General features: G+C 44.0%; 1 protein-coding gene across 9 annotated transcripts in view; it reads left to right on the forward strand.

Annotated features, from left to right (window-relative positions):
* LOC110505733 (ral GTPase-activating protein subunit alpha-1) overlaps positions 1 to 22,826 on the forward strand; it is a 117,034-nt gene that overhangs the window by 69,224 nt on the left and 24,984 nt on the right. For all 9 annotated transcript variants that reach the window (XM_090221035.1, XM_090221042.1, XM_090221037.1 and 6 more), the window contains 2 exons: positions 8,461 to 8,619; positions 9,343 to 9,470. In XM_090221035.1, coding sequence (XP_090077161.1) covers positions 8,461 to 8,619; positions 9,343 to 9,470 — 287 coding nt within the window. The remainder of the gene's footprint in view (positions 1 to 8,460; positions 8,620 to 9,342; positions 9,471 to 22,826) is intronic.

Below are 22,826 nucleotides of genomic sequence, written 5' to 3' on the forward strand. Positions count from 1 at the left end.
CTATGACAGACAAAATGAGAAAAGATATCCAGAAAATCACATTGTAGGATTTTTTATGAATTTATTTGCAAATTATGGTGGAAAATAAGTATTTGGTCAATAACAAAAGTTTATCTCAATTCTTTGTTATATACCCTTTGTTGGCAATGACAGGGGTCAAATGTTTTCTGTAAGTCTTCACATGGTTTTCACACACTGTTGCTGGTATTTTGGCCCATTCCTCTCCTCTAGAGCTGTGATGTTTTGGGTCTGTTGCTGGGCAACACGGACTTCCAACTCCCTCCAAAGATTTTCTATGGGGTTGAGATCTGGAGACTGGCTAGGCCACTCCAGGACCTTGAAATGCTTCTTACAAAGCCACTCCTTTGTTGCCCGGGCGGTGTGTTTGGGATCATTGTCATGCTGAAAGACCCAGCCACGTTTCATCTTCAATGCCCTTGCTGATGGAAGGAGGTTTTCACTCAAAATCTCACGATACGTGGCCCCATTAATTCTTTCCTTTACACGGATCAGTCGTCCTGGTCCCTTTGCAGAAAAACAGCCCCAAAGCATGATGTTTCCACCCCCATGCTTCACCGTAGGTATGGTGTTCTTTGGATGCAACTCAGCATTCTTTGTCCTCCAAACACGACGAGTTGAGTTTTTACCAAAAAGTTATATTTTGGTTTCATCTGACCATATGACATTCTCCCAATCTTCTTCTGGATCATCCAAATGCTCTCTAGCAAACTTCAGACGGGCCTGGACATGTACTGGCTTAAGCAGGGGGACACGTCTGGCACTGCAGGATTTGAGTCCCTGGCGGCGTAGTGTGTTACTGATGGTAGGCTTTGTTATTTTGGTCCCAGCTCTCTGCAGGTCATTCACTAGGTCCCCCCGTATGGTTTTGGGGTTTTTGCTCACCATTCTTGTGATCATTTTGACCCCACGGGGTGAGATCTTGCATGGAGCCCCAGATCGAGGGAGATTATCAGTGGTCTTGTATGTCTTCCATTTCCTAATAATTTCTCCCACAGTTGATTTCTTCAAATCAAGCTGCTTACCTATTGCAGATTCAGTCTTCCCAGCCTGGTGCAGGTCTACAATTTAGTTTCTGGTGTCCTTTGACAGCTCTTTGGTCTTGGCCATAGTGGAGTTTGGAGTGTGACTGTTTGAGGTTGTGGACAGGTGTCTTTTATACTGATAACAAGTTCAATCAGGTGCCATTAATACAGGTAATGAGTGGAGGACAGAGGAGCCTCTTAAAGAAGAAGTTACAGGTCTGTGAGAGCCAGAAATCTTGCTTGTTTGTAGGTGACCAAATACATTGCAAACAAAGGGTATATAACAAAGTATTGAGATAAACTTTTGTTATTGACCAAATACTTATTTTCCACCATAATTTGCAAATAAATTCATTAAAATCCTACAATGTGATTTTCTGGATTTCTTTTCTCATTTTGTCTGTCATTGTTGAAGTGTACCTGTGATGAAAATTACAGGCCTCATCTTTTTAAGTGGGAGAACTTGCACAATTGGTGGCTGACTAAATACTTTTTTGCCCCACTGTAGGTCGATGTTATTCCCTGAGGCTGACCGGAACATATCCCAGTCCGCGTGATGAAAACAATCTTGAAGCGTGGATTCCGATTGGTCAGACCAGTCACTGGTACATCCTATTTGAGTTTCTGCCTATAAGATGGTAGGAGCAAGATGGCGTCGTGGTTGGATTTGCCGAAAGGAGGGCAGGGGAAGGCTTTGTATGCATCGCGGAATTTAAGAGTAGCAGTGGTCGAGAGTAGCACCGCGCGTAGTGCAATCAAAATGCTGATAGAATTTAGGTAGCCTTGTTCTCAAATTTGCTTTGTTAAAATCCCCAGCTACAATAAATGCATCCTCAAGATATATGGTTTCCAGTTTACATAGAGTCCAGTGAAGTTCCTTTAGGGCCCGCTTGGTGTCTGCTTGAGGAAGAATGTACACAGCTTTGACGATAACTGACGAGAATTCTCTTGGAAGGTAACATTGCCAGCATTTGATTGTGAGGAATTCTAGGTCGGGTGAGTTCAAGGACTTGAGTTCCTGTATGTTGTTATGATTACACCATTAGTCAGTAATCATGAAGCATACACCCCTGCCCTTCCTCTTCCCAGAGAGGTGTTTATCTCCGTTGGTGTGATGCATGGAGAAGTCCGGGATATTATATCCCGAGTGAGCCATGTTTCCGTGAAACAGAGAATGTTACGATCTCGGATGTCTCTCTGGAAGGCAACCCTTGCTCAAATTTCATCTGCTTTGTTGTCAAGATACTGGACATTGGCGAGTAGTATACTCGGGAGCGGTGGCCGATGTGCACGTTTACAGAGCCTGACCAGGAGGCCGCTCAGTCTGCCCCTTCTGCGGCGCCGTTGTCTTGGGTCAGCTTTTGGGAATTAGATCCATTGTCCTTGGTGGTGGTCCGAACAGAGGATCCGCATCGGGAAAGTCGTATTCCTGGTCATAATGTTGGTAAGTTGACGTTGCTCTTATATCCAATAGTTCTTCCCGGCTGTTTGTAATTAGACTTAAAACTTGTTTGGGATAGGGGGCAGCATTTTCACTTTTGGATGAATAGCGTGCCCAGAGTGAACTGCCTCCTACTCAGTCCCAGATGCTAATATATGCATATTATTATTCGTATTGGATAGACAACACTCTGGAGTTTCTAAAACTGTTTGAATGATGTCTGTGAGTATAACAGAACTCATATGGCAGGAAAAACCTGAGAAAAAATACAAACAGGAAGTGGGAAATCTGAGGTTTGTAGTTTTTGAACTCACCCCTATCGAATTCACAGTGGGATATGGGTTATTTTGCACTTCCTAAGGCTTCCACTAGATGTCCTCCATCTTTAGAACGTTGTTTCAGGCTGCTCATGTGAAGGGGGGCCGGATGGGAGCTGTTTGACTAAGGGGTCTGCCTACAGCCTCGTTCTCAGTCACGCGCTTCCACTTGAGGTAGCTCTCGTTCTATTGCTTTTCTACAGACAATGGAATTCTCCGGTTGGAACATTATTGAACTTTTATGATAAAAACATCCTAAAGATTGATTCTATACTTAGTTTGACAAGTTTCTTCGACCTGTAATATAACTTTTTGAATGTTTCGTCCGAATGGACCAGATCGCGCTTTTGGATTTGTTTACCAAACGACCTAACAAAAGAAGCTATTGGACATAAATGGACATAAATGATGGACATTATCGAACAAAACAAGCATTTTTTGTGGAACTGCGATTCCTGGGTGTGCATTCTTATGAAGATGATTAAGGTAAGTGAATATTTAAAATGCTATTTATGAATAATGTTGACTACACAACATGGAGGATATTTCTCTGGCTGGTTTGGGCTCTGAGCGCCATTCTCAGATGATGCTTTTTCCATAAAGTTAAAAAAAAATCTGACACAGCGGTTACATTAAGGAGAAGTGTATCTAAAGTTCCATGTATAATAGTTATATTTTCATCAACATTTATTATGAGTATTTCTGTGAATTAATGTGGCTCTCTGCAATATCACTGCATGTTTTGGAACTACTGAACATAACACGCCAATGTAAAATAAGATTTTTGTTGATTTGTATTTGGCGCCCTGCAGTTTCATTGACTGTCCGCTAGCGGAACCCCAGTCCTGGACAGGTTAAGATTTCCTGGGGAAACAATGTAAGAAATAATACATAAAAAAATAAAATACTGCATAGTTTCATAAGGATTTGAAGTGAGGCGACCATCTCTGTCGGCGCCATCTTGTTATGAGTGTAAGATGGAAATAAATTCAAACCACCGTATTTCACATAACCGTCTCCTATCTCATGTCTGAAATCACTCATCCAGCCCTCCAGCCTGCCAGCCTGCCGAAAGGCCTTTCTGTCTTCATGTTCTGCATCTGCGCTCACCACTCTGCTCATAACTCATTGCTACAATTTAGGTGTGTATGTATAGCAACAAAGTGATGTTTGTGCGTGCGGGTGGTGGTGGCCCCCCCAAACCCCCTTGTTCATCCCAAATTACACGCTATTCCCTATATAGAGCACTACCTTTGACCAGAGCTCAGTGGTGCACTATATAGAGAACAGGATGCCATTTGGGACTCGTCACCTGGAGCGTTGCTCCCGTTCCCCCTTCACCCGGCGGTCCGCGCTGCACATGGCCATAATGTAGCCAAATTAGATCTGGCCGTCGCTGTCCCCCTGGTTAAACTCCTACCATGACTTCTCAGCAGCTGATTGGATTTGGAGAGGCTGGAGGAGACGCTATCCAACAGAGCGATCTGCAGATAGACACTAAACCATGTTAACCAGACACTAAAGCGTGTCAGCTCAGCCAGCGAGAGCGGCCAGCAGGCACACACACATAGTCACACTCAAACACACACACACCCTGCATATTTATTTGTTTGTTGTTTGCCCCATCTCCCCTCAGCACACCTCGTAACAGACAGTGACAGGCGTACTGAAGGTTGAAAGCTGAGAATACGTACACACCCTCTGGGTCTTATGGACCAAGGAATTATGAATGAGGGCTGCTGATGTGAAATGTTAAAGGAAAGATGGCTCAAGCAGCAGCTAGCCACTATCTGCTCGGCAATGGATGAGGATTAGATTTTGTGACTGGCTCGGAGGAAAGAATAATAGTTTCCTATTGGTTGAGAGCGGAGGATGAGAACAAGGTGCTATTTTTTTTATTTAACCTTAACTAGGCAAGTCAGATAAGTACAAATCCTTATTTACAATGGTGGCCTGCCAGAAGGAAAAAGCCCTCCTGCGGGCACTGGGGCCGGGATTAAAAAATATAGGACAAAACACACATCACGACAAGAGGGACAACACTACATAAAGAGAGACCTAAGACGACAACATAGCAAGGCAGCAACACAACATGGCAGCAGCACAACATGGTAGCAGCACAAAACATAGTACAAACATTATTGGGCGCAGAGAACAGCACAAAGGGCAAGAAGGTAGAGACAACAATACATCACACGAAGCAGCCACAACTGTCAGTAAAAGTGTTCATGATCGAGTTTTTGGGTGACGAGATGTAGATAAAACGCTCCAGTTTGAGTTTTTTTCTAGCAGCTCGTTCCAGTTGCTAGCTGCAGCGAACTGTAAAGAATAGCAGCACAACATTTCTTAAAATCAAGGGCAATGGTGACATCTTTTAGGACCTTTAAGTTTGCAGTGACACATCCATAACCTGAGCGGAAACCAGATTGCATACCCAAGAGAATACTATAGACATCAAGAAAGCCAGTCCGTTGATTATTGATAAGTTTTTTCAACACTTTTGATAAACAGGGCAAAATAGAAATGGGCCTATAACCCTTTAAATAAAATGCTGCTTTTCAAGCAATGGGAACCTCCCCAGAGAGGAGAGAGAGGTGAAAAAGGTCAGAGCTAGGCTTGGCAATATACAGTATACAGCAACCTGTTGAGTGCAGGGGGCAGTATTTATGTTTGGATGAAAAACGTACCCAAATGAAACTGCCTTTCTCAGGCCCAGAATCTAGAATATGCATATAATATTATAATATTGTCAGATTAGGATAGAAAACACTCTAAAGTTTCCAGAACTGTCAAAATATTGTCTGTGAGTATAACAGAACTGATATTGCAGGCGAAAACCTGAGAAAAATCCAACCCGGAAGTGCTGTTTTTCCTGAAAGCTCTCTGTTCCATAGCCTGCCTTCGCTCCATTTAAAGGGATATCAACCAGATTCCTTTTCCTATGGCTTCCCCATGGTGTGAACAGTCTTTAGACATAGATTCAGGCTTTTATTTTTAAAAATGAGCGAGAAAGATCATGACCAATCTACTTGGCTGCTAGCTGTTTGTAATGTTTTGTCTACTGAGAGAGATGTCCTTACATAAACGCTTGGTATGCTTTCGCCGAAATGCTTTTTTGAAATCTGACACGCCAGGTGGATTAACAACAAGCTACGCTGTGTTTTGCTATATTGCACTTGTGATTTCATGAAAATTTAATATTTTTAGTAATTTAATTTGAATTTGGCGCTCTGCAATTCTGCGGATGTTGACAAAAATTATCCCGGTAACGGGATGGGTGTATCAAGAAGTTAAAGAAGAAAGGGTCTAAACCATCTGAACCAGATGTTTTTTGGGGGGTCAAGTTTAAGGATCTCCTTTAGCACCTCAGACTCAGTGACTACCTGCAGGGAGAAACTTTGTAGCGGGACAGGCGAAAAAGAGGGAGAAGCATTGGGGATAGTTGCATTAGAAGGGGTGGGAGATGAGGAAATGTTGGACGGGGAAGGAGTCATGACTGAGTCAAGTAGGAATCCTGACTGGTGGTGATTAAAGTGGTGATTAAAGAGCTCAGCCATGTGCTCCTTGTCAGTAACAACCACATCATCAACATTAAGGGACAAGGGCAGCTGTGAGGAGGAGAGTTTATTCTCCATGTTTTTAACCGTTTTCCAGAACTTCTTGGGGTTCGACCCACAGAGAGGGAACTGCTTCTAAAGTAACTAACTTTGGCCTTCCGGATAGCCTGAGTGCACTTTTTTCTCATTTGCCTGAACGATAGCCAGTCAGCCTGAGTATGCATGCGCAGAGCGATTTACCAAATGGAATTCTCTATACAGGCAAGGGTCGTGTTCACTATGGCACACAACGGGAAAAGTAAATTAGTTTTTTTTTTTATTAGACAAGTCCAGGTAGTCCCTCCTGTTTTGAGAAAGTTTTCTTCAGTTTTGCACCTAATGAACACGACCCAGGCCAGGACAGTGTGACGTGGCCTTTGTGGGACTGCCTGTGACAGCCTGGCTCTCTGTGGCCCTCGGAGTGATTGAGTGAACATGTGAAGATGGAGAGAACATTAGAAAGATGGAGTGAGTGTGAGAAGATGGATGAGTGCTGTGGTCTGAGGCGGCGTGTTGCGGTGGTGGCTCCTCTCGCCTGTCACTCTTCAAGGTTAATGACACGGTGCTGGATGGCCCTGGATGGAGTAGTCCTAGACAGCCAACTCGTGCTACCTGCCCCACACAGGACACAGTGACAGTGTTAGATGGTTGAATGGAGAAGTCCTAGTTCTGGTATAGGATCGTTTTTCTTTTTAGATCACAATGACAAAGATTATATCAAAGATTATATCAGCACTCCTTCTCTGAGACTTTTTTTTCATACAGGCCTGAGTTTTGACGGCGAATCCAAGCTCAAGGCTCTCACTTAAAGTAACTGCCCAATGAATATCTCACTTTTTAAAAGTTCATATTCTGTTACTTATATCCAAATACATTTGTTATGGACACCCCTTAAAATGAGTGGATTCAGCTATTTCAGTCACACCCGTTGCTGACAGGTGTATAAAATCGAGCACACAACCATGCAATCTCCATAGACAAACATTGGCAGTAGAATGGCTTAACTGAAGAGCTCAGTGACTTTTAAAGTTCCACTGTCATAGGATGCCACTTTTCCAACAAGTCAGTTCATCAAATTTCTTCCCTGCTAGAGCTGCCCCGGTCAACTGTAAGTGCTGTTATTTTGAAGTGGAAACATCTAGGAGCAACAACGGCTCAGCCGAGAAGTTGGCCCGTGGACAAAGCCAGGTCCATACAGAAATGGTTTGCCGAGATCGGTGTGGAAGAACTTGACTGGCCTGCACAGAGCCCTGACCTCAACCCCATCGAACACCTTTGGGATGAATTGGAATGCCGACTGCGAGCCAGGTCTAATCGCCTAACGTCAGTGCCCGACCTCACTAATGCGCTTGTGACTGAATGGAAGCAAGTCCCTGCAGCAATGTTCTAACATCTAGTGGAATGCCTTCCCGGTAGAGTGGAGGCTGTTATAGCAGTAAAGAGGGGGACCAACTCCATATTAATGCCCATGATTTTGGAATGAGGTGTTCAACGAGCAGCTGTCCACATACTCTTGGTCATGTAGATTATTTGTGGCCAAAGCATAAATTGGAGAAGAAACACGTCAAAAACCCCACCTCAAACTTGTATCTCAAATAGACAGTTTCAGAAATGTTTGCTATTTCCTCATAGAACATGTCATGGATGTTGGATGAGGATGAGCTGGCCAATCAGCAGTGTAGAGGAGGATGAGCTGGCTTAATCACTGGTCTACTTACATACTTTTAATGACCACGCCCACACCATTCTGTTGTGGTGTACGCCAACACCATTCCAACACAGAAAATATGCTTTTTAACATGCATAATAAAAAAAATTGGAAGTTGTAGTCAATTGGAATTGCAGTCATATTGTTAGTAATTATGTCATATTTCATAGAAATATGGAAACATTTAATGTGTGACTGTTTAATCATCCTCTGCCATGTGAATGAATAACATGAACTTGAATTTTTAAACACAATAAAAAAATCTATGTTGACTACTGGACAGGGACACTCACCTTCTTGCTCTTTCCTCCTCTCCCCTCCCACCTCCTCTCCTCCCTCACCTCTGTCCCTCTAGCTAAGGCATCTTGGGAATGACGAGGTACACATTGTGTGGTCTGAGCACTCGCGGGACTACAGGAGAGGCATCATCCCTACGGAGTTTGGAGACGTCCTCATCATCATCTACCCCATGAAGAACCACATGTACAGCATCCAGATCCTCAAGAAGCCAGAGGTGGGTTCACACAAAAAAAAACAGTTTTACATCGGTTTTAATCATCAAGTTGACATTAAGGTATCCTAGATTCCATTTCCTACCATTGTTGCCTTCAGCAAGGCACTTAGTCCTAGCTCCTAAACTGCACTAGGGGCACCGCACCATGGCTGACCCTGGCTTCCAATCCCTCGGGATATTTTTGTGAGTTTATTAAAAGCTAAAAAGACACATTTCTGTGATTTGAAAAATTACAATTGACAATATCACAGCTGTCCCTGCTGCAGTGTTATATTTTAATATATAAATAAATCAAAACTAATGTCTCGTTGTACTCCTGCTTCCTGCTCAGTTATGTCCGGCCTAATCAGATCAACAGGATTCTTAGAATTAAATTGCAGTATGGATATGGCTAGAAGATGGGTCTGTCCCTTCAGAGTCTGGGGAAATGTGGAAAGATGGCCAGATAAGGACAGAAAAGAGGTCTGGCTTTTATGAAAGTCAATTATGGCACTGAAACAATAATGTTTTTGTTATTTTATAAAATTAACTAATGTTGCATTGAACATTGCATTCCCTGGGATCTGATAGATGAAAATCACTTGTCACTGTTATAGTTTTATAAAGTTTCTTATTGTTATGGCTTTATCTAATCAATAGTAAATTACAGAGTTGTTTTCGCTCTCCTCCCTCCCTCCCCCCTCTCTCTCCTCTCCTTCACTCTACACCCCTCTCTCCCTCTAGGTACCGTTTTTTGGGCCCCTGTTCGATGGAGCCATAGTGGATGAGAAGATCCTTCCCACCATGGTCCGGGCCACGGCTCTCAACGCCAGCAGGGCTCTTAAATCCCTCATCCTCCTTTACCAGAACTTGTATCCTTCTCCATCTTTCCATCTCCCTGCCAGGGCCTGGCAGCACTCTCCAAACCACAGCCCTATCCAGCCTGTAGGGGGGAGATAAAGCCACAACACACTCGCTAACTGATCTGTTATGCCTCTCCTCACCTATGGCCATGGCTGTCACGTTAATTGTTATTTTGCACTAGCAAGGGAGATTAGTAGAAGTGTATTAATGTGTGTTTGCATGTGCGTGTCACCTTGCTGTGGAGACAGTGGAAGGCATGAAGAATTCATCCGGCTATAGCTCCTGTCGTGTTGACTTGCTCCTTTTCTGTTCTGAGGAGTGCGATAGATTGCCACACAGACCAGCTCCTCACTGCACTGCAGGCTCACAAGGCATAATGGTAGAACGGCGTCCTTCTCGCTCGATAATTATCGATGTCTCATCCCCTCCGGTGCTCATTTTCTCAACATGTAGAGCATCACATTCTGCTCGGTGCAAGAGGTGACCGCATTTTTCTCCAGCAGAGAAACGGTGATCATTGCCCATCGTCTCCTCACAGTGATTCAGAGCGATTTGCTTCAGTAGCGATTAATCTCTCGCCTCATTTGGGTGACTCACACCACCGCCAATAGCATGGCTTTTGAGCTCTGTCTAGCACTAATGTTGATAATTTTGAATAGCAAAATAATTTTGGGGGGGATTTAGTAGCTTTATTTTTGCCAAATTGTTTCAATATTGTCCAATGATAATAATGCCGTTTGTAACGATGTTACAAAATGAACATAATGTTAATATGAATGTTAATGATTCAGTATTTTATGCCTGGAGTCAGTAGAAAAACCATCCATCAGTTTCTATGCCATGTAGAAATCAAATCTGTACAAAAGCACCACTTTTCCCTCTAGTCCAGTTTTCTTCTAGCTAATGATTTGTAATTTCACCTATACTTTTCTCCCCATTTCAGTCATTATTATTTGATATCTTCCTGGAAAGTGTGACACTGGCGACCACTCAAGTTCACATGCTCCAAATCCCCACCTCTAAATTCTCTATCTACCCTTTAAATACTCGATCAACCCTCTAACCCCTGTTTTTAAAAAAATATATATAATAATGCTCGAAAACAAAGCAAAATATAGGGGGGTGAAAAGCGATTCTCATCTGACATGTCCAATCTCGTGTGTGTGTGTGTGCGTGTGTGTGTGCGTGCATGCGCGTGTGTGTGTGTGCGTGCATGCGCGTGTGTGTGTGCGTGCATGCGCGTGTGCGTGCGTGTGTGTGTGTGCGTGCGTGTGTGTGTGTGCGTGCATGCGCGTGTATGTGCGTGCATGCGTGTGTGTGTGTGCGTGCGTGTGTGTGTGTGTGTGCGTGCGTGCGTGTGTGTGTGCGTGCGTGCATGCGTGTGCGTGCGTGCGTGTGTGTGCGTGCATGCGCACAGCGCGGAGCACAGCGTGGTTCGATACCGGACTGAGCTATTGATTGGCATGAGTTGCACCGGTCGATGGACCTGACAGCCAGAATTACAGTAATCTGTCAATATCGACTGATGTCTTTCCAGACTCCATCTTTCTCTATCTGCCTCTCCGTCTCCATCCCCCTCTCCTTTTGTTTGTTTGTTTCTTTTCCTTCTCTTTTCTTTTACTTCAGAAATAGAGAAGTCTTGTCTAGTCTTCCAGCTGGCAGCTAATTGAAGTCTCTTTAAGGAATGATTCATAGAAATGTTTTAAGCCATGCATGGGTCCGTGCGTGTTAAAGGAGAAGATCATTATTTTACAACTTGATGGTAGATGGTTCCTCACCCTGAATACAGTCTATGGGCTGGGATAAACTGTAATTCATGGTTCAGTGTTCTTTAAACAGCCATTACAAACTTAGATTTTTATAAACAAAAAATATTTCACCTTTTTACCTGGCCAAGATAGAGCAAAGCAGTGCGACACAAACAACACAGAGTTACACATGGATAAACAAACGTACCGTCAATAACACAATAGAAAACTCTGTATACAGTGTATGCACATGTAGTAAGATTAGGGAGGGAAGGCAATAAATAGGCCATAGTGGCAAAATAATTACAATTTAGCAATTAAACACTGGAGTGATAGATGTGATGAAGATGAATGTTCAAGTAGAGATACTGGGATGCAAAAATACTGGGGTGCAAAAAAATCAATAACTAGGGGGATGAGGTTGTTGGGTGGCTATTTACAGATGGGCTATGTACAGGTGCAATGATCGGTAAGCTGCTCTGACAGCTGATGCTTCAAGTTAGTGAGGGAGTATTTATGCTGCAGTAGTTTATGTGTCGGGGGGCTAGGGTCAGTTTGTTATATCTAGAGTACTTCTCCTGTCTTATCTGGTGTCCTTTGTGAATTTAAGTATGCTCTTTCTAATTCTCCCTCTCTTTCTCTCTCTCAGGGGACCTGAGCCCTAGGACCATGCCTCAGGACTACCTGGCATGATGACTCCTTGCTGTTCCCAATCCACCTGGCCATGCTGCTGCTCCAGTTTCAACTGTTCTGCCTGTGATTATTATTATTTGACCATGCTGGTCATTTATGAACATTTGAACATCTTGGCCATGTTCTGTTATAATCTCCACCCAGCACAGTTTGAACAGGACTGGCCACCCCTCGTAGCCTGGTTCCTCTCTTGGTTTCTTCCTAGGTTTTGGCCTTTCTAGGGAGTTTTTCCTAGCCACCGTGCTTCTACACCTGCATTGCTTGCTGTTTGGGGTTTTAGGCTGGGTTTCTGTACAGCACTTTGAGATATCAGCTGATGTACGAAGGGCTATATAAATATATTTGATTTGATATAAGTCTCCAGCTTCAGTGATTTTTGCAATTCGTTCCAGTCATTGTCAGCAGAGAACTGTAAGGAAAGGCAGCCAAAGGAGGAATTGGCTTTGGGGGTGACCAGTGAAATATACCTGCTGGAGCGCGTGCTACGGGTGGGTGCTGCTATGGTGACCAGTGAGCTGAGACAAGGCGGGGCTTTACCTAGCAAAGACTTATAGATGACCTGGAGCCAATGGGTATGGCGACGAGCATGAAGCGAGGGCCAGCCAACGAGAGCATACAGGTCGCAGTGGTGGGTAGTATATGGGGCTTTGGTGACAAAACGGATTGCACTGTGTTAGACTGCAACCAAATTGCTGAGTAGAGTGTTGGAGGCTATTTTGTAAATGGCATCGCCGAAGTCAAGGATTGGTAGGATAGTCAGTTTTACGAGGGTATGTTTGGCAGCATGAGTGAAGGATGCTTTGTTGCGAAATGGGAAGCCGATTCTCGATTTAATTTTGTATTGGAGATGCTTAATGTGAGTCTGGAAGGAGAGTTTACAGTCTAACCAGACACCTAGGTATTTGTAGTTGCCCACATATTCTAAGTCAGAACCGTCCAGAGTCGTGATGCTTGACGGGCAGGCGGGTGCAGGCAGCGATCGGTTGAAGAGCATGCATTTAGTTTTGCTTGCATTTAAGAGCAGTTGGAGGACACGGACGGAGTGTTGTATGGCATTGAAGCTCGTCTGGGGGTTTGTTTACACAGTGTCCAAAGAAGGGCCAGAAGTATACAGAATGGTATCGTCTGCGTAGAGGTGGATCAGAGAATCACCAGCAGCGAGAGCGACATCATTGATGTATATATAGAAAAGAGTCGGCCTGAGAATTGACCCTGTGGCACCCCCATAGAGACTGCCAGAGGTCCGGACAACAGGCCCTCTGATTTGACGCACTGAACTCTATCTGAGAAGTAGTTGGCGAACCAGGCGAGGCAGTCATTTGAGAAATCAAGGCTGTTGAGTCTGCCGATAAGAATGCGGTGAGTTGAAAGCCTTGGCCAAGTCGATGAATACGGCTGCACAGTATTAAATAAAATTAATAAAGGTTATTAATAAATTAATAAAGGTAAATAATTGTCTTTTATCGACACTGAGCGGTACCTAACATCAGCTAACTTTAGCCACCGCCAGCTAAAAATCTATGGAAGTGATGGGGACATGTTTAATAAAAATGAATCATCTCCATATTTAGTTTGATGTTACTTAAATGCCTCCATCAGTTCCGTAGATGTTTAGCTAGCGGTGGCTAAAGTTAGCTGAAGTTACCATGTATAAGTTTTTCCTGGCCTATAGACTATTTTCATCTAACATTAAGTTGTAAAAGGAAGCTGTTCTCTAAATGCCTTCGACTCAGGGGCTTTTAGCAAGCGCTGCAGCAGAAGGAATTGAGCTGTCCCAGAGGACCAGCAACACTAAGACACTGAGCGGTACCTAGTTACCTATTGATAACGCGGCAGAGCACAGCCATTCGTGTGTGTGTGTGTGTGTGTGTGTGTGTGTGTGTGTGTGTGTGTGTGTGTGTGTGTGTGTGTGTGTGTGTGTGTGTGTGTGTGTGTGTGTGGTTACGTGTTGATAGAGCACCTCCGACAGCTCGTAATTGTACACAGAACAATGTGAACAAACAGCATTATTGATTATTATAATTGTAATGCATTATTAGTGAAATCCACTGGATGAAACAATTTCCTGTCTTCCTCTAAGGATGATGGGTTATTTCCTATGTTCTGCTGTTTTAGTTCTTGGGAAGCTATTGTACAGTTTACCTATAAAGTATTGAATCCCTATTTATTAAATGTATTGGTCTCTGTGAGTGGACTTATTTCAGGTAGTTCTTGCCTAGAGAGAACTGTAAAATCAGGTCAAACTGCTGGAGTCAGTCAACAGTTACAGCAGCAAACTGGAGCGTGTGGAGAGGGAGTGTGACGTAGGTCAGTACCCTCACAATTCCCCTGGAGCAGCTAATTGAGCCTGATCATAAAGTAGAAGAACACTAGGATCTTTCTCTCTTCCAGAGTCTGCCTGCCTGCCCGCCTACCTGCCTAACTACCTGCCTGCCTACCTAACTACCTGCCTGCCTGCCCACCTAACTACCTGCCTGCCTACCTACCACCACCCCTGTACCTCTCTCTCTTTCCACCCCTGTATCTCTATCCCTCTATCTCCGTCCACCATCCACCATACCTCTCTCTCTCTCTCTCTCTCTCTCTCTCTCCCTCTCTCTTTGTCCACCGACCACCCTGTATCTTTCTCTCTCTCTCTCTGTCTACCATCCACCCTGTACCTCTCTCTTTCTCTCTCTTTGTCCACCATCCATGAGCCTACCAGACAAGCTAAATGCCTTTTTATGCTCACTTCGAGGTAAACAACACTAAAGCATGCTTGAGAGCAGCTGCTATTCCGGACGACTGTGATCACGCTCTCCGTAGCCAATGTGAGCAAGACCTTTAAACACAAGGCCGCGGGGCCGGACTGATTACCAGGAGGTGTACTCACAGCATGCGCGGATCAACTGGCAGGTGTCTTCACTGACATTTTCAACCTCTCCCTGACCGAGTCTGTAATACCTACATGTTTCAAGCAGACCACCATAGTCCCTGTGCCCAAGAAAGCAAAGGTAACCTGCCTAAATGACTACTGCCCCATAACACTCACGCCGGTAGCCATGAAGTGCTTTGAAAGGCTGGTCATGACCCACATCAAAACCCTAGACCCACTCCAATTCGCATACTGCCCAAACAGATGACGCAATCTCAATCACACTCCACACTGCCCTTTTCCACCTGGACAAGAGGCACACTTATGTTAGAATACTGTTCATTGACTACAGCTCAGCGTTCAACACCATAGTGCCCACGAAGCTCATCACTAAGCTAAGGACCCTGGGACTAAACACCACCTTCTGCAACTGGATCCTGGACTTCCTGAAGGGCCGCCCCAGATGGTAAGTGTAGGCAACAACACATGTGCCACGCTGATCCTCAACACTGGGGCCCCTCTGGGGTGCGTGCTTAGTCCCCTCCTGTACTCCCTCTTCCCCCATTACTGCATGGCCAAACAACTCCAACACAATCATTAAGTTTGCTGACAACACAACAGTGGTAGGCTTGATCACCGACAACGATGAGACATCCTATAGGGAGGTCAGAGACCTGGCAGTGTGGTGCCAGGACAACAACCTCTCCCTCAATGTGAGCAAGACAAAGGAGCTGATCGTGGACTACAGGAGGAGGAGGGCCAAACAGGCTCCCATTAACATCTTCGAGGCTGTAGTGGAGCGGGTCGAGAGCTTCAAGTTCATTGGTGTCCACATCACCAACAAACTATCATGGTCCAAACACACCAAGACATTCGTGAAGAGGGCACGACAATACCTTTTCCCCCTCAGGAGACTGAAAAGATTTGACATGGGTCCCCAGATCCTCAAAAAGTTCTACAGCTGCACCATCGAGAGCATCCTGACCGGTTGCATCACCGTCTAGTATGGCAACTGCTCGGCATCCGACCGTAAGGTGTACTACAGAGGGTAGTGTGGACGACCCAGTATATCACTGGGGCCAAGCTTCCTGTCATCCAGGACCTACAGGACAAGAAAAAGTAAGGGAACCCTTTGGATTTACCTGGATTTCTGCTAAATTTGTCATAAAATGTGATCTGATCTTCATCTAAGTCACAACAAAATACAAACAGTCTGCTTAAACTAATAACACACAAACAATTATACATTTTCATGTCGTTATTGAGCACACCGTGTAAATATTCACAGTGTAGGGTGGGAAAAGTATGTGCTGGTTAACCCTCCTTTGGCAGCAATAAACTCCACCAAATGTTTTCTGTAGTTGCAGATCAGACCTGCACAACGGTCAGAAGGAATTTTGGACCATTCATCTTTACAAAGTGGTATCAGTTCAGCAATATTCGTAGAATGTCTGGTGTGAACCGCTCTCGAGGTCATGCCACATCATTTTAAATTGGGTTAAGGTCAGGACTCTGACTAGGCCACTCCAGAAGGCATATTTTCTTCTGTTGAAGCCATTCTATTGTTGATTTCTGTGTTTTTGGTCGTTGTCCTGTTGCATCACCCAACTTCTGATGAGCTTCAATTGGCGGACAGATAGCCTTACATTCTCCTGCAAAATGTCTTGATCAACTTGGTAATTTCTTTTTCTGTCAATGATAGCAGGCTGTCCAGGCCCTAAGGCAGCAAATCATCCCCAAACCATAATGTTCCCTCCACCATTCTTTACAGTTATGAGGTTTTGATGTTGGTGTGTTGTGCCTTTTTTCTCTCCACACACTGTTGTGTGTTCCTTCTAAACAACTAAACTTTAGTTTTATCTGTCCACAGAATATTTTGCCAGAAGCATTGTGGAACATCCAGGTGTTCTTTTGCAAACTTCAGACGTGCAGCAATGTTTTTTTTGGACTACAGTGGCTTCTTCCGTGGTGTCCTCCCATGAACACCATTCTTGTTTAGTGTTTTACATATTGTAGACTCGTCAACAGAGATGTTAGCATGTTCCAGAGATTTCTGTAAGTCTTTAGCTGACACTCTTAACCTCATTGAACGTTCTGCGCTGTACTCTTGCAGTCATCTTTGCAGGACGGCCACTCCTAGGGAGAGTAGCAACCGTGCTGAACTTTCTCCATTTATAGACAATTTGTCTTACCATGGACTGATGAACATCAAGGCTTTTAGAGATACTTTTGTAACCGTTTCCAGCTTTATGCAAGGCAACAATTCTTAGGTCTTCTGAGATCTCTTTTGTTCGAGGCATGGTTCACATCAGGCAATGCTTCTTGTGAATAGCAAACTCACATTTTGTGAGTGTTTTTTATAGAGCAGGGCAGCTCTAACCAACATCTCCAATTTTGTCTTATTGATTGGACTCCAGGTTCTGACTCCTGACTCCAATGAGGTTTTAGAAAAGTCATTAGCCTAGGGGTTCACATACCTTTTCCAACCTACACTGTGAATGTTTAAATGGTGTATTCAATATAGACAAGAAAAATACAATAATTAGTGTGTTATTAGTCTAAGCACACTGTGTTTGTCTACTGTAGTGTCTAAGATGAAGATCAGATAAAATTTTATGACCAATTTATTCAGAAATCCAGGTAATTCCAAAGGGTTCACATAGTTTTTCTTGCCGCTGTATATACTAGGCGGTGTCAGAGGAAGGCCCAAAAAATTGTCAGACTCCACTCACCCAAGTCATAGACTGTTCTCTCTGCTTATAGCACGACAAGCGTTAAGTCTAGGTCCAAAAAGCTCCTTAAAAAAGCTTCGACACCCAAGCCATAAGACTGCTGAACAATTAATCAAATGACCACCCGGACTAGTTACATTGATGTCCCCCCCTTTGTTCTTACACTGCTGCTACTCGTTGTTTTATTACCCCTACCTACCTAAGTTACCTCAACTAACCTGTACCCCCACACATTGACTCAGTAGCCGTAGCCCCTGTATATAGCCTCATTTTATTATTTTCTTACCTCTATTTCTTGAACTGCATTGTTGGTTAAGGTCTACCTGTTGTATTCGGCGCATGTGACAAATCAAATTTGATTTCTTTCTCGCTCTCTGTCCACCATCCAGCCTGTACCTCTCTCTCTGTCCACCATCCACCCTGTACCTCTCTCTCTGTCCACCATCCAGCCTGTAACTCTCTCTCTGTCCACCATCCACCCTGCAAATCTCTCTCTGTCCACCATCCACCCTGTACCTCTCTCTCTGTCCACCGTCCACCCTGTACCTCTCTCTCTGTCCACCATCCACCCTGTACCTCTCTCTCTGTCCACCATCCACCCTGTACCTCTCTCTGTCCACCATCCACCCTGTACCTCTCTCTCTGTCCACCATCCACCCTGTACCTCTCTCTCTGTCCACCATCCACCCTGTAACTCTCTCTCTGTCCACCATTCACCCTGTACCTCTGCGTCGCTCGCTCTCTCACTCTCGCTGTCTGTCCAACATCCACCTTGTACTGACCCCTCTGTCCACGTTCCACCCCTGTACATCTCTCCTCTTCTCCTCTCCTCCTGCACGTGCCTGCCGACCCCTCTCTTCTCCACACTAAGTATATCGTCCTGGTCCAGTGGTTTGACCATCTGCCTCCTTCACTCACCGAATCCTCATTTTCCATGACTGTCAAACCTCTTTCTCTCTCTCTGCCCACCATCCACCCTGTACCTCTTTCCCTCAGTCTACCATCCTCCCTGTACCTCTCTCTCTGCCCACCATCCACCCTGTACCTCTTTCCCTCAGTCTACCATCCACCCTGTACCTCTCTCTCTGCCCACCATCCACCCTGTACCTCTTTCCCTCAGTCTACCATCCACCCTGTATTTCTCTCTCTTTCTGTGTCTCTGTCTATCTCTCTCTTTTCAATGGGCTTTATTGGCATGTGAAAAATGTTTACATTGCCAAAGCAAGTGAAATAGATAATAAACTATATAAAATTAACAGTAAACATTCCAAAGTAACGATGTGCAAATAGTTAAAGTTAAAAAACGTTAAATGAATAAACATAAATATGAGTTGTATTTACAGTGGTGTTTGTTCTTCACTGGTTGCCCTTTTCTTGTGGCAACAGGTCACAAATCTTGCTGCTGTGATGGCACACTGGTATGTCACCCAATAGATATGGGAGTTTATCAAAATTTGATTTGTTTTCGATTCTTTGTGGGTCTGTGTAATCTGAGGAAAATACAGTGTATTTGGAAAGTATTCTGACCCCTTGACTTTTTCCACATGTTACGTTACAGCCTTATTCTAAAATTGATTAAATAGCTTTTTTTCCTCATCAAGCTACACACAATACATCATAATGACAATGCAAAAACAGGTTTTTGAAGTTATATTTTTAAAAAGAACTAACATTTACATACGTTTTCAGACCCTTTACTCAGTACTTTATTGAAGCACCTTTTGGCAGTGATTACAGCCTTGAATCTTTTTAGGTATGATGCTACATGCTTGGCACACCTGTATTTGAGGAGTTTCTCCCATTCTTCTCTGCAGATCATCTCAAGCTGTCAGGTTGGATGGGGAGCGTCGCTGCCCAGCTATTTCCAGGTCTCTGATGGGAGTTTCTCCCATTCTTCTCTGCAGATCATCTCAAGCTCTGTCAGGTTGGATGGGAAGCGTTGCTGCACAGCTATTTCCAGGTCTCTCCACAGCTATTTTCAGGTCTCTCCACGGCTATTTTCAGGTCTCTCCAAAGCTGTTAGATCGGGTTCAAGTCCGGGCTCTGGCTGGCCACTCAAGGACATTCAGAGACTTGTCTCGAAGCCACTCCTGCGTTGTCTTGGCTGTGTGCTTAGGGTCGTTGTCCTGTTGGAAGGTGAACCTTTGCCCCAGTCTGAGGTCCTGAGCGCTCTGGAGTAGTTTTTCATCTTATTCAGTGAAATCTTTGTGTTCCATAAAGTGTCTATGTTTTTAGTTGTGTGGTTTGGCCTCAGACCAGTAAGTGTGAGCAGGGTCCTGGCGAAGGTGGGTACTGCTGCTTTGTATAGGTGGACCTGTATAGGCTGTTCAAGTCCAGGGTGGCGTAGTGGGCCAGGTAAACATTTGGTTTTGAGGCACAGTCACAGGAAATACTCGTGTTTACCCGCAGTATGGTAGCAGGGTTGAAATCTTTGCGTGGTAGCAGTGTGGAGATAAACACTTGTGCGTTGGCGAAAGTAGAAGAAGCTTTTTCAATCACTCCCTTGAGTGCTGTGACCACCCTTTCCTGCTGTGCTCTCAGGTTGTTTGTGCCTGTGTGTATTATTATGTGTCTGGGTGACCCTAGTTGGTCCTCAGACAGAAGGTCTAGGGGCTGGATGTTTGGACACTGTGTGTTTGGGTAAAAATAGTTTTTTCTTGCATACAGTTGAAGTCGGAAGTTTACAAACACCTTAACAAAATACATTTAAACTCAGTTTTTCACAATTCCTGATATTTAATCAGAGTATAAATTCCCTGTCTTAGGTCAGTTAGGATTACCACTTCATTTTAAGAATGTGAAATGTCAGAATAATAGTAGAGAGAATGGTTTATTTCAGCTTTTATTTCTTTCATCACATTCTCAGTGGGTCAGATGTTTACATACACTCAATTAGTATTTGGTAGCATTGCCTTTAAATTGTTTAACTTGAGTCAAACCTTTCGGGTAGCTTTCCACAAGTTGGGTGAAATTTGGCCCATTCCTCCTGACAGACCTGGTGTAACTGAGTCAGGTTTGTAGGCCTCCTTGCTTGCACACACTTTTTCAGTTCTGCCCACAAATTATCTATAGGATTGAGCTCAGGGCTTTGTGATGGCCACTCCAATCCCTTGACTTTGTTGTTCTTAAGCCATTTTGCCACAACTTTGGTAGTATGCTTGGTGCCAATGTCCATTTGGAAGACCCATTTGCGACCAAGCTTTAACTTCCTGACGGATGTCTTGAGATGTTGCTTCAATATATCCATATAATTTTCCTTCTCATGATGCCACCTTGTTTGTGAAGTGGACCAGTCCCTCCTGCAGCAAAGCACCCCCACACATGATGCTGCCACACCCGTGCTTCGCGGTTGGGATGGTGTTCTTCGGCTTGCAAGCCTCCCTTTTTCCTCCAAATATAATGATGGTCATTATGGCCAAACAGTTCTATTTTTGTTTCATCAGACCAGAGGAAATTTCTCCAAAATGTACGATCTTTGTGCAGTTGCAAACCGTAGTCTGGCTTTTTTATGGCGGTTTTGGAGCAGTGGCTTCTTCCTTGTTGAGCTGCCATTCAGGTTATGCCGATATAGGACTTGTTTAACTGTGGATATAGATACTTTTAGTTGAGTTTATTTTATTTTTACAGGGACAGTGCACATTAATCAACATTTCAGTAAAAGTGCCGGTTTTAGCCAGACAGCTAATTTACAACCACAGTCCCTGGGCAGGTTATTAAAAACAATTACAATATAGACAATCATTAAGCAGTGAGCACACGCAGAGCAACATAGGACAAGCAAGACATAGCATACAGACAGAGCAACATAGGACAAGCAAGACGTAGCATACAGACAAGAAAAAGCAGCAAAACAAAATTCATAAAAGCAACAAAGTGTTTCCACACCTCACAAACTACAGACAACAGACAACATGGAAAGCGGCAATATACAGCTAGGGACCATGTTCACAAATCTGATTGACCTTTAGCCATGTCTTCATGCATTTTGTGAAAGTGTGATATGTGGTGCTGTAATGTGTGTCTGATTGTCACGTTCGTCGTAATAATGAGTAGACCAAGGCGCAGCGTGCGTAGAGTTCCACATCATTTTAATAAACCGAAACTCACAGACCAAAAACAAAGAACATCCAAACGAAATGTGAAGCTACCGGTGTGCACACAGGCAACTAGCTGTAGACAAGATCCCACGAATAACCATGGGGAAATGGCTTCCTAAATATGATCCCCAATCAGAGACAACAATAAACAGCTGCCTCTGATTGGGAACCATATCAGGCCACCATAGAAATACAAAACACCTAGATGACCCACCCAAGTCACTATCACACCCCAACCAACACAGAGAATAAACAGCTTACTATGGTCAGGGCGTGACACTGATGGCAGTGTATTTCAGACATGGGAAGCTCTCACAGAGAAAGGGGATTTACTAAAGGTGCTTTTCCTTAAGGGAACCAAACAATCACCTCTCATTGCAGATCTTGTGGATCTGCTGCCACATGTTTGGGTTTTCTGTTTAACAAAAATACTGAGTGGAGGGGGAGCCAGGCCATTTAGGATCTTGAATACAAGACATGCGTTGGTGTATTGCACAAGATTTTCCCAACTCAGGAGCTCATGCTTTCTGAGGATGTAATAGTGATGATGGCTATTGGGCTTCCTATCAAGCACTTTGAGAGCCTGTTTGTAGACAGACTGAATAGGTTTTAATGTTGTACAGAAAGCTTGGGCCCAACTAGTCAAGCAGTATGTTAAATGGGGGAGCATCATAGATTTGAAGTACAGTTTTGCTACCTCTGTAGTCAAACAATTTCGTATAAATCGGAAATTAGCTAGGTTGAATGACCTTTTTCACATGCTTTTTAAAAGAGAGGTAGGAATCAAGTATGATGCCATGGTACTTAAAATCAGATACCACCTGGAGCTTCTCCCTTGACACATAGACATCTGGCTCAGTAGCATCTGTTGCCCTCTTTGTGAAGAACATGCAAACAGTTTTTTTCACATTGAGATGCAAACACGAGTCACTGAGCCACTTTGTAACCTGGACCATTACAGTAGTGAGTTCTTGTGCAGCTTGTTGTTTGCTCTTTGCATGCACATATATCACTGAATCATCTGCATGCATTTGAACTTCAGACCCAGTACAGACAGAAGGCAGATCATTAATGTACAGGCTCAACAGGAGGGGCCCCAGTATTTTGTACCTGTTTCCTCCAGCATCTTCACATGGTCATTTGCTGTTGTTCTGGGATTAGTTTTCACTTTTCACACCAAAGTATGTTCATCTCTAGGAGACAAAACGCGTCTCCTTCCTGAGCGGTATGACGGCTGTGT

Source organism: Oncorhynchus mykiss, chromosome 25 (genome assembly GCF_057628025.1).
Source record: "Oncorhynchus mykiss isolate SJ-2025 chromosome 25, ASM5762802v1, whole genome shotgun sequence".
In the NCBI taxonomy this organism is placed as follows: domain Eukaryota; kingdom Metazoa; phylum Chordata; class Actinopteri; order Salmoniformes; family Salmonidae; genus Oncorhynchus; species Oncorhynchus mykiss.